The sequence below is a fragment of the Carettochelys insculpta genome, chromosome 21 (genome assembly GCF_033958435.1).
Source record: "Carettochelys insculpta isolate YL-2023 chromosome 21, ASM3395843v1, whole genome shotgun sequence".
Taxonomy (NCBI): Eukaryota; Metazoa; Chordata; order Testudines; family Carettochelyidae; genus Carettochelys; species Carettochelys insculpta.
The window spans coordinates 20,502,947-20,514,983 of NC_134157.1; the positions used below are offsets into that span (position 1 = coordinate 20,502,947).

At 40.4% G+C, this 12,037-nt stretch overlaps 1 protein-coding gene across 1 annotated transcript in view; it reads right to left on the minus strand.

The window, feature by feature from the left end:
- TRAF1 (TNF receptor associated factor 1) overlaps nt 1-12,037 on the minus strand; it is a 40,633-nt gene that overhangs the window by 27,242 nt on the left and 1,354 nt on the right. Inside the window, exons 2-3 of the mRNA XM_075015374.1 lie at nt 10,901-11,122; nt 8,951-9,035 (exon numbers count right to left, since the gene is read on the minus strand). Of these exons, the coding sequence (XP_074871475.1) occupies nt 8,951-9,035; nt 10,901-11,109 (294 nt within the window). The 5' untranslated portion in view covers nt 11,110-11,122. The remainder of the gene's footprint in view (nt 1-8,950; nt 9,036-10,900; nt 11,123-12,037) is intronic.

A 12,037-nucleotide genomic window follows, 5' to 3' on the forward strand; every position in this document is an offset into this window, starting at 1 on the left:
AAACAACAAATACTCTTTGGGCTGTCCATGTCCAACACGTGCATATTAAAACCCCCTTGGATCCCTGGGATTTTAATACGCATGCACCTGACACGGATAGCCAGAGGAGCTGGGATTGGTGTTTGTCCCACCCCCTGCAGCTCATGCATGCCAGAGAAGACAGGCTGCACTTAAATGCTTTATTAACATCCAGTGGAGGGCCAAATAAAAAAATCCATTGGGCCACATGTGGTCCCCGGACACGAGTTTGACATGGCTGGTCTACACTGCTGTTTTTTCTCCACGTTATTTGTCAATGTTCTAATGTCTAAAGGGCTGTTTCTACACCTGCCCCCTTCTTCGAAGGGGGCATGGTAATCAGGCTGATCGGAGATTACTAGTGAAGTGCTGCAATGAATATGCAGTGCTTCATTAAGCTAATTCTCCCTCATGACAACTTCAAAGTTGCCGCAGGCGAGAATTAGCCTAATGAAGTGCTGCATATTCATTGCAGCACTTCATGAGTAATCTCCGATCAGTCTGATTACCATGCCCTCTTCAAAAAATGGGGCAAGTGTAGACACAGCCAATAAGTAACGTTGGAAAACCTCATTCACACAGCCACAGCATTGCAAAACGGAGCGTTCTCGTTTAAAGCCACAATCACAGTCACAGCCTTGTGAAAGCAGCTTTCACGGAGCCCGTAATAGCTGTGCTTTGTTCACACATACTCCTTTTTGACCTTAAGGGGGGTGGGGTGGGAGGCAGCAGCAAAACTCATTCACAGAGCTGGAGTAATTATTTCAAGGAAAAAGCCTTCTTATCTCGAATTATCCTGCGTGGCTGTATGACAGTTTTTGGGGCGGTGGGAAGGGGTTGGAAAAAGTTTTTTTCCTGGAAAACAAAAACAAAAACAAAAAAACAGTGTAGACAAGTCCTAAGACTCAACCTGAATGAGGAGCAGAGGGAGGGATACGCTGCCTCAGAATCTGGCTGTTTCCATTTAGTTTGCCTAACATCCTAGAGAAATCCAAACCATATGTATGCATTTCTTCCAGCACTACAGAGGATTTTTCTGTAAGGAATCATGCAATAAAAAAATACAACATGAATCACTGCAGTGTTTTAATATCACATTTTGCACAAGCAAACAGACACAGCAGAACAGAAACAAATATTAAGAACACAATACGAAAGGGTGCAGTTTCCCCACAGATCAAATACAGAAAGCCAAGTGGAGGGTTACTAGTCTTCCCTGAGGGTGCGTCTACACTTGCATTCCTCTTTTGAAAGAGGTATGTAAATGAGGGAAATTGAAAATGCAAATGAGGTGAATATTTGCATATTCTTATTTCAAAAGAAGCGCTTTTGAAGTAAGAATATGCAAATGAGGTGTCAAATATGCCCCCATTTGCACACCTCTTTCGAAAGAGGAATGCAAGTGTAGATACATCCTAGGAGAGCTGGAAACAGAACTCACGAACCTTAACACGTAGTTACTTCCTTTAGAACATTTGCACTAAGAAGCCTTTTGCTTTGGGGCACAAGATGGTCACTAGCTGGGGATGCAAGGAATGCTCTCTTGGAAGAGAGCAGCAAAATTAGGCTGATGACGGGTTTTTTACACCCTGTCTCTGAAATATTTAGTATTAGCTGCAGTTAGAGACAGTACCTGATTTAATGGAAGACAAGTGCTTTCTGGCACAATTGTTCCATGTCTCTTGAATGAACAAACAGTGCCTTTATAATTGTAATTATCTGATTAGTTACATTTTCTATGGTAGACTATTGGTTGCATTATTACTGAACACTGCAATGACAGGCCTCTATACAGACAGACTACTTTAAAAATGTGGGGGAATGATCGATTTAATTAGTACAACTGTTCAATAACCACCTCACTGAAAATGGCATTAATTTGTTAAGAAACGCCCACAGTCTTTTAAATATTCAAGATTTCCTGTAAGGCAAAAAAATATCATTTATTGGGATGCAGGGATTTTTGAACAAACATATTTCATGCCATTTATTTTGACCTTACTTCTCTGGTAAATGTTATTATGTAAATGTATATTTAAGCAAGAGAAGTAACTTGTGCTGGGGTCTGTGTGCATCTGATGTCATAAATTGTCCTGTAGTGGTATGGAAATCAGGCATTACTTGGAAACAGAACTAAAAATGTAATCCTCGGTGTAACCTAGTCTGGGGGAAAAAAAAAAACTAGAATATTTGCACCTTTGCCTGTACATTATTTAAATAGATGCTCACTGATCTGCTTTCAGTCAACCTATAATATATCAGTCAGTCTATATTTTATAGAAGTATGATAGCTTGAAAACTATTTGTCCAGCTCTTAAGATCATAGTTTTTCCATAGTACAGGTTGAACCTTTTTAGCATGGCACCCTTGGGGCCTGACCAGTGCCAAACCAGAGAATTTGCCAGACCATGGGAGATCAGTATTGTCTAGCAACATTACAACACTTCCACAGCTTAGTGGGCTCTTACAAGACATTTAGGAATAAATTAAAGATAAATAACAGCACAGAACACTGAAAATCAGGACTGGTAGCTGGAAAAAACTTCATGAGACCATAGGACACTGGCCACATCCATGGTATGTGGACATCCGGCTAACTAAAATCATGCTGAACCATGGATGTTGCCAAACCACAGAGGGCCAGACTAGAGAGGTTCAACCTGTAACAGTTAACATTTAGGCTGTGTCTATACCAGCACAAATCTTCGAAATGGCCATGCAAATGGCCTTTTTGAAGATTACTAATGAGGTGCTGAAATGCATATTCAGCGCCTCATTAGCATGCTGCCGGCCATGGCTCTTCAAAATTGCTTATCAGGAATAAGGGGATTTCGAAGTTCCTGGGGTCCTTTCGAAAAGGACTCCCATCTGGATGAGCCGCGCAGGAGTGAAACAGGGCAATTTTGAAAAGCTGCAGCAGGCGACATGCTAATGAGGCGCTGAATATGCATTTCAGCTCCTCATTAGTAATCTTCAAAATGGCTATTTGCATGGCCATTTCAAAGATTTGTGCTAGTGTAGACGTAGCCTTAGTGTTTTACATTGACTAATAAATCATCAAAGAGATATAAATATGCATATCTTCACAATTATTACTTGGACACGACCATCAATTATGTTATTGTAAAAAATGGAGTCAGAATTCAAGAGTTCCTAGTTTCCAGTCCTGCACTCAGAACTCTTCAAAAGAACTTGTATTTACACACTGTAGGAGACATTTAAAACAATCAAACAGATTGCACAGGAGTGAATGAGTGCAGAATTTGGCCCATGTTGCTTAATGTAGATTGTAATTCAATATTACACAAGAGTGCAATTAAATACAATATAGTTATTCTTCTGAATCAACCAGCACTGGCTGCTGAAAGCTTTCAGTCTAGTGCACAGCTGGAAAATGACCAAAACCAAAGAAAAGAAAAAGCAGGTTAACAACCCCACAGTGGGCTTTTTGCTATGTTAAAACAAAACCCACCCTGAGAATTTCCTGGCATTACAGAATAGATTACTGTAAATTCATCTAACTTCAGAGGGACAGTCCTGGTGACACATGGGTTTCTCTAATGGTATGTGTCCTCTGTGCTTTCTGTTTCACTCTTAAATGTGTTAATCGTTATGGACACAGCTCAAGTAAAGCAGCTGTGCATGGAGGAAGTGAAAAGAGCAGGGAATCCTCACCTATTTTTTCCACGCAGGCCGCTCCCTCAAATGATCATTCACTTGAACCACACACTCTTGCTCCCCATAACATAAATGGAAAGTCTGTTAACCTCAAGTGCCAACACAGAACTTCTCCACCCTGACAAAAGGGCCTCATCCAGAGCACAATGAAGTAAATGAAAAGGTTTCTATTGACATCAAAGGGCTCAGAATCTAGTCCAAAGAGAGAGAAACTATCTTCTCTCTCTCTCTCTTTCATTATATTATGGTTAGCAATAAGATTCAGACCACTGAAATTGTACTACACCTCTGGTTTGATTTCCTCTGTTTCTTGGGAAACACTCTGGGTTGCTTTGACAGCTCTTTTGTCTCAGGCATTAACATTTATTAACACCAAATATATTGCAAACCCAATAAAGGTATTCACTAAGCATGAAATTCCCCCTATGCAAGGGAAATACTGCAAGGCCAAAGTACCACACCATAAGCTGCACAAAGGATAACTCCCATCTTAAGAGAAGGAAAGCCAGGCCTGAACCAACCTGCTCCAGACCCAAATATACTCCTGAACTTGGTGATTCTAATCCACATCCAAATGTCATAGTAATTCTCTTCTGAGCAATGAGTCCAACACAAAATCCTGGATTTATCATTCTGCAGGCCTGGCTTCATTGATCAAACCAAAATCTTAACAGAGAAAACTCTTATCATTGTGGGAAATCTCCGAAGATACCATTCAGGCTCCTATCTCCATTTCAGATAAAGTCAAGTTTTATTACAAAGTAACTTCTGCTATCAGCTTACTTATTCTAGAAAAGTCTTAGCCATTTGATAAATCATAAAAGACATTTTCTATGGTGACAGATATAATAGTTGGGAGATATCATGAAGGGGAAAAGAAAAACAGGAATATTAAAATCTCAGGGATGGATACATACATACATGCACACACACACACACACACACGCGTATATAACTTTAAAAATACACAGGATGTTGGGGGTTTCCCGGTGGCAATCAGATAATACAGAAAGGGCCACATACGCTACCGCACAAGAAAAATGGAAGGCTTATAGACCTTTTAAGTCTCTACTTGAAGGAGAGGAATAGGTGTTACTGGATCTCTGTTACGATATTATTCTCAAAAAAACCCAAACATCCTGTTAACATGTAATTTTCAGAACAGCCACTTATATGCCAGTGAAATGCTAACACAATATTTTGAAATTACTTAAAAAGTATAAACAATGCTGACACCAGTCTCATGTGTCAGCCTGGATCCCTTCCAAATCAAGTTTTAATTTAATGAACAATTTTTAAAAAGAAATCAAATATTGCACCTTTTATAACTCCAGTCATGGAAAGAGGGAAAAAAAAATCACATTTGTGTTTTAAATGCTTTTGTTCTTGTTTCCAAACCCATATTCCTACAGAGGCATAGGCAAATCAAATCCAAAACAGGGGAAGAAGGTGTCTTAGCAAACCTCCACTAAGAGAAGGAAAGTTAACCAACTGGCCCAACATTCAGATTTCCAGTCAACATATGGCCACGGATTGCATAGGTATAAACAAGAATAAAATCTAGCCCAAGGCATTTATGGTCAATTCAAGCCAGTTCCTACTTATCTAACAATGGTCCCTATTCCATGGAACCAGTACAGTTCTACTGCTCAAGGAGGGCAACGTATGGAGGAGCCACATGGGGATGTACACCTAAGGCACAATGTAGAAGCCTGGTCCAGATGAGTGGCCTGCGTAGCAGGGTGTAGGAGATGGGAACAGGTACAGGGAGATGCTCTCAGATGCTCCAACTGAATTCCATAAGTAAGACAGATGCTCAACACCTCTGTGTACCAGATCTTGGCTACGTCTACACTACAGAGATCTTTTTCAAGAAGCTCTTCCAGAAGATCTCTTCTGAAAAAACTTCTTTTGAAAGAGTGCATCCACACACAAAAAAAGTGGATCAAAAGAGTGATCTGCTCTTTCGAAAGAGAGCATCCACACAGCCTCTTTTTAAAGAATGGACCAGGGATCGAAAATGAAGACTGCTCTTTCCAAAAATAATGGCCTGTGGAGCGTCTACAAACATTTTCTTTCAAAAGAATCTTTCAAAAGGGGGCACTCTTCCTGAAACAGGAAAGGAAGAGTGATTTCGAAAGGAGCACCACATTCTTTTGATTTACTTTGTAAAGAATTCTTTTTGTGTGTAGATGCTCCACGGGCTCTTTCGAAAGAGTCCCCTGTTTTCAAAAAATCTTTTGAAAGAACTTGCTAGTGTAGACAAAGCCCTTAAGTTATTTGTAGCACACCTAAGCACAACAAGGGGAGCCAACCAAAGGGTGAATAGGGGAAGAAGGAGCCCAGGAAGCCAAAGGTCACCACAGTAACAGATCATAGAATAAACATACATGCACTAACTGAATATGAGAGCAAAGTTTGACAAAAAAGAAGAGGCAGGAGTGGAGGCTCTGGAGGTTCTGGATGATGGCTAAAAGAGAAAATCTGCTGTGTCTTTATTATTCACTTTGTTTACAAACTTTGTGCCACAAGCCTGCAAGCCGATACAAATGCATAGTCCTCAAAACCTGTGGGAAGCCCCAGTGAATTTCTAAAGTTCTCAGTGCAGGCATTAGGGTCTGCCCATGTGGAGCAGGTGACAAGACTGGCGCCTTAATCATCACATTCCACCTAAAATTTCACAGAAAGTCTCTTGAACAGTTCTATAGGCATCCCACACAAGAGAAATCCAGAGGTTTTCACAGAATTGAACTTTATGAGGAGTACAAAAGGGCTTCGTTTGTACCCAGGCTTATACCTGGGCCTCATGTACTCTGCAATGCAGTAGCTGTAGGATTTGCTGTAGAATTGAGCATTTTTCCAAAAATCCTACAAAATGCAGCATTTTTTTTTAAATTATCATTTTGTGAGCACCTTATGCCCAATACTGTTTGAACCTCTCTAGTCTGACGCTTTCTGGTCTGGCAACAGCCATGGTTCAGCATGATTTTAGTTAACTGACAACCACTAATCATTAGTGTGGCCAAGTTTCCCACAGTCCCATAAAGTTTGTTTACAGCCACTAGTCCTGGATCTCAATGTTCTGTGTTGTTATTTAGCTGTAATTTGCCTAAATATCATCTAAGAACCCAGTAAGCAGTAGAAGTATTGGCAGTACTGCTAGACAATATTGACCTCCTGTGGGCCGGCAAAGTCTTTGGTTTGGCACCGGTCAAGTGCCGAAGGTGCCAGGCTAGAGAGAGTCAACCTGTGCCTTGTTTTTTTTATCTTTCCCCGCTGAGGGCTAGCTGGAGATACCTTTTGCTCCACATTATTCTCCACAAAAGAGATTTAGTTTGGTCTCCAAGCATGCTTTCTTGAACTGTTCCATGAAATCAGGCAGCTGGAGATTTGGGAGCAAGAGCTAATGTCCAGTTTGTAGCCATGGTAGAAAGTAGTGAAGTGATCCCAATGGAGAACAGCACAGTGGCTGTTATCTGGGGAGTTGAACCACTGAAGCCAGCTGGGAGCTCCCCCACTGGCTCGCAAACAAGGGACAGAAGATTCTGAGCAAATCTGTTATATTTTTCAGGACCCCTGGCTCCCACAATATTCTCCAGGCAACACAGTTGGCCAGTTTAGTCTATTAGGTTGTCTATACTACATTCCCCTTTCGATGGAGGAATGCAAATGACGGAGAGCAAAAATGCAAATAAAATGCTGATTTGCAAATCTCACACTTTATTTGCATAATCTCGTGCAATCAAATTTCTGGAAGATATTTTTCTGAAAGCAAAAAGAGTTGTGTAGACAGGGTTTCTCTGAAGCAAAACCCCATTTTCAAAAGAACCCTTATTCCTCATTTTTTTCAGGAATAAGAGTTCTTTCAAAAATGTTTTTTCTTCTGAAAGAACCCTGTCTACATGGCTGTTTTTGCTTTCACAAAAGTCTCTTCCGGAAACATGATTGTCCGAGATTATGCAAATGAAGCATGAGATTTGTAAATCAGCATTTAAGAACATAAAAATGGCCATTATTGGGTCAGACCAAAGGTGCATCTAGCCCAGCATCCAGTCTGCCAACAGTGGCCATTGCCAGGTGCCCCAGAATGATCAAGCGACTTGTCTCCTGCCATCCACCTCCAGACTCTGACAAACAGAGGCCAGGGACATCATTCCTACCCCCTGCCTAATAGTCTTTTACGGACCTAACCTCCATGAACTCTCTTATAGTCCTAAGCCTTCACAGCCTCCTCTGGCAAGGAGTTCCACAGGTTAACTGTGTACTGCATGAAAAAGAACTTTCTTTCATCTGCATTTTTGCTCTCCCTCATTTGCATTCCTCCACCAAAAGGGGAATGTAGTGTAGACGCGGCGTTATTATCTACACAGGTTCTTATACCATACTCTTCACTGTATTATGTGAGCCACCTTCCTAGAGTGCGTTAGGTAATGTAACTAACACCTGTCACATGTGCTTTGTTCTCATCCTCTTCCCAGAAGGAGAAGAGTACGAAATGGAGTGTTTTGGTTTAGTACTGGCTTTTTTGATATGTAAATATATCTGTTGCTATGTGTTTATATTAGAAAAGGCAGGTCCCTGCACTGCGAGCACAGAGTTGGAATGTTAGTGATTGACCGTAAGGGATTTCATTTCACAGACTTAGACCAGCCCGAGATAAAGTTCTGTCTCCCACTCACACATCTACCTCCCTGTGGTCCCTTGCTATCTTTGACAAAGGCATAGATATGTTTTTGTACAGTGCCTAGCACAATGGGCAACGAGCTGCCTGCGATCTCTAAGTGTGATCACAATAGTATGTTAAACAATAACAATAATAACTGAGGCTGTATATTGGGGATGGGAATGAAGGGTATTCAGGGCAACAGAACACACTATTTTTGCAGCAGTTTTTAGGATTTCTTGATACAGAACTTCATGGAGTTTATAAGATGCTATTTATATCCAAACAATTTTTGATGAACGCTGAGGAAAAATCCAGGATGTTAAGGCATCTAGGTTAGTATGCAAATCTGTGGAATCAGTCACTGTTACTTTCTTTCTTATACCTTCATTTAAAAATAATACTATAAGGACTCTAGCATTAGCTGAGAAAGAGAAGTGACACATTAATACAAACAAGAAGTTTGCCCACGAAAGCTTATGCACCAAAATATCTGTTAGTCTATAAGGTGCCACAGGACTTCTTGTTGTTCGTGAAGATACAGACTAACATCGCTACCTCTCTGATATTAATGCAAACATGACAACATACCTTTTCTTCTGCCAACAAACTGCCTTCATTTACAGTTCCAGGATCTTCCACATTACATTTTTGACAAACTGGGTTTTTATTGTTTCTGGTGGAGGGGGGAGAAAAAAAATAAAAAAATGGTTTGTGAACTGTAGTTTGAAGACCCTTTATTTCAAGAATGATGAAAAATTAATAAAAACAGAAACACTAATTTCAGCTCAAGGCCAACATGCTTTACAGTGAAGGGTCACATCTTGGTCCCATTGAAGAAAATGGCAAAATGCTATTGACTTCAATGGGACTATGAGGTCATACACCATTTTTAACAGTCTACCAGAAAAATCCAAGTCACCATGATTATTCTACTCTACAAAGCCAGCAATGCTGAGAATCTACTTCTCTCAGTGAGGCAGACAATAATGCTACATAACAAACGACAAAAAGATGCTAGATTTCAGGTTATCACAAAAATAATGTCCTTTCTTTTCTGGTAGGGAGATAGGCTTTTAATTGCCAGTACACATCTGAGGGCTCAGTTGGCTCTTTATTCATATAGGCCACCTTTGTTGCGCTGACTTGTAAAATTGGTTATTGGGAGTACACATGAAGAAAAATGGCAAAGCTGGTGCCAGAGTGAACTCTAACATGGCATCATCACTACTTTCCAGTAACACAGTCACAAAATGTTTTGGTCTTAATTTAAAATATTTCTTAAGTTATCATTTAAACTATACAATCAAAGGGAAAACCCACAACTTTTCAGGAAGAGGGCATGCACTGCTGTACCATCCATTATCTCAGTTTAAGAAACCCAGCAGAAAAAATGTTCTCATGACCAGATGAAGAGTACAACAATATTGCTTTGATTGTACTACAGGTTGAAACTCACTTCTCCAGCACTCTCTGGTCCAGCAACATCTGTTGTCTGGCAGGATTTTAGTTAGCTGGATGCCCTTCTATCATGGGTGTGGCCAGGTTCCCGCAGTCCCATAAAGTTTGTTTACAGCCACCAGTCCTGGATCTCAGTGTTCTGTGTTACTGAACTGTAATTTGCCCCTAAGTATCTTCTAAGAGCCCAGCAAGCAGTGGAAGTGTTGGTGATGTTGCTAGACAATAGTGACCTCCCATGGTCCAGCAAATTCTCTGGTTTGGCAGTGGTCAGCTCCCAAGGATGCTGGATTAGAGAGGTTCAACTTCTAACAGGTTTTCTTGTTTCAGACTCAGTTGCATGATTACAAGGTTGTCATGAGATGATATATGCAATCGGGCAAATTCTGCTCTTAGTTTGAGGAGCACAAGTCCAAAGTGACTCCATTCACTGAAGTAGAGTTACTCTGGATTTACACCAGTGAGATCTAGCTAAATTTAGTTCAGTAAGTCAAATGCATTCTGTGTAAAATACCACTGTAGTGTAGTGCTTTGACCTCCCAGACACATGTGGCTAGCTGGTTGACTGACTTAGCTTTTTGTTACAGTTTAATTAGGATATATATTTAAAAAGGAGATGGGAGAAGCAGCTAACCAAGTAAGAACAATATGCATCTACCTCCAAGCAAGAAAACTGGGATTGTTCAGCAGGTTGGTTCTTCACTGGGACTATAACCCAAATTTTACATCATAAACTTTCTAATTCTTCTAAAATAGCAACATTTTAAGATTCCATAGCACCTTTCTTCCAAGGATTGCAGACCACTTTACAAATGGTAAAGAACCTAGGAATTCAATTAGACCAGCTCCAAGTCTACAGACATATACCCTGAAAGTGATATAAATGTGACAAAATATATATGGATGATATAACTACTACTATCCAACATCCCAGGTATTTTCATACTTTAGCACTTTTTCGCTACTTAGTACATTATCACAACAGCTCATCCTATTAGGGTTGCACCTCCAGAACCTGCCACTTGAAATTTGTTTACTTAGTAGCGATACCTTATCATGTGATCCCCTGTAGAAAGAACTTACCGTACAATCCATGACAGACAAGCTGAACAGTATCTATGCCCGCACAGTGTTTGCTGGGCTCTCTTCAAGACATTATTACAGCTGCTGCAGAGGTATTTGTGATCCGGCACTGTCTCACAGATGCTGGTGGGATAACCGAAGGGAAATTCATTTTCATCTGGACATGAGCTGGGGCCATCCGGAGGTGCTTTGGTTGCCTTCTCAGCCATCTGAAGTAAACCGCTGTGAAAGATGTGCAACACACTTACTGCTGAAACAAGCAGACACCCGCTGTCTTAGACATGAAAGAATACATTGAGCATCAAAATCCGCAAGGCAACTTCAAACCTGTGTAGTAATCTAGAGATCTGTTTAATTAAATCTGTAGCTCACATGCATGACTAAGTGTCATGGAGGGGTTTGACTAGGTACCAGCAGGAAATTACTGTACAATTTAAAATTCCCCTGAATCACAATATGAAAGCAGATACATTATAATCAAGGGGAAGCTGGGGAGCGGGACGGCCTTTGGATAGTTTTCAGGTTTGTGTTCAGGGCAAAGTAAATATTACTGTTCTTTTTAGAACTATAATACTATTGGTGAATACCATAAGGCAGAATTATTTCCTATTGAGTAAATCCCCAGTCTCAGAACTCTAGTTCCTATTTCACCCAACGCTTATCCATTATTACATTTTACAGATGTGGAAACTCCAGAATAGAGAGGTGCAGTGACCTTCCCACAGTCATAGAAAAAGATAGAGGCAAAGCCAGGAAAAAACAAGTCCACAAACAACTAATGTCATGCTCTGGTCACTAGACACATAGGGCCTGATTTGCTGAGCACCTCCAGCTCTCCCTGTAGTTAATGGACACTCTGATCATCAGGCCAACACTGTCTCAGAGAACTCAAGAACTTCTCAAAATTCAGGTTTTATTACATATAAAACCTGAACAAGTATAGTTCATAATTGTATCTTTATGAATCACATTTCTCTCATGACAGCACTAACACCTAAGTCTCCATCTTCGTACCAATCATGACATTAATCAAAATCATTAACTAAGAATCTGGAAAACAGAATCACTGTTCATGTAGTTACCTGAGGGTAATTTTTTTGGTGAATTTTTGCCTGCTCTAAAAAACTCACACAGGTT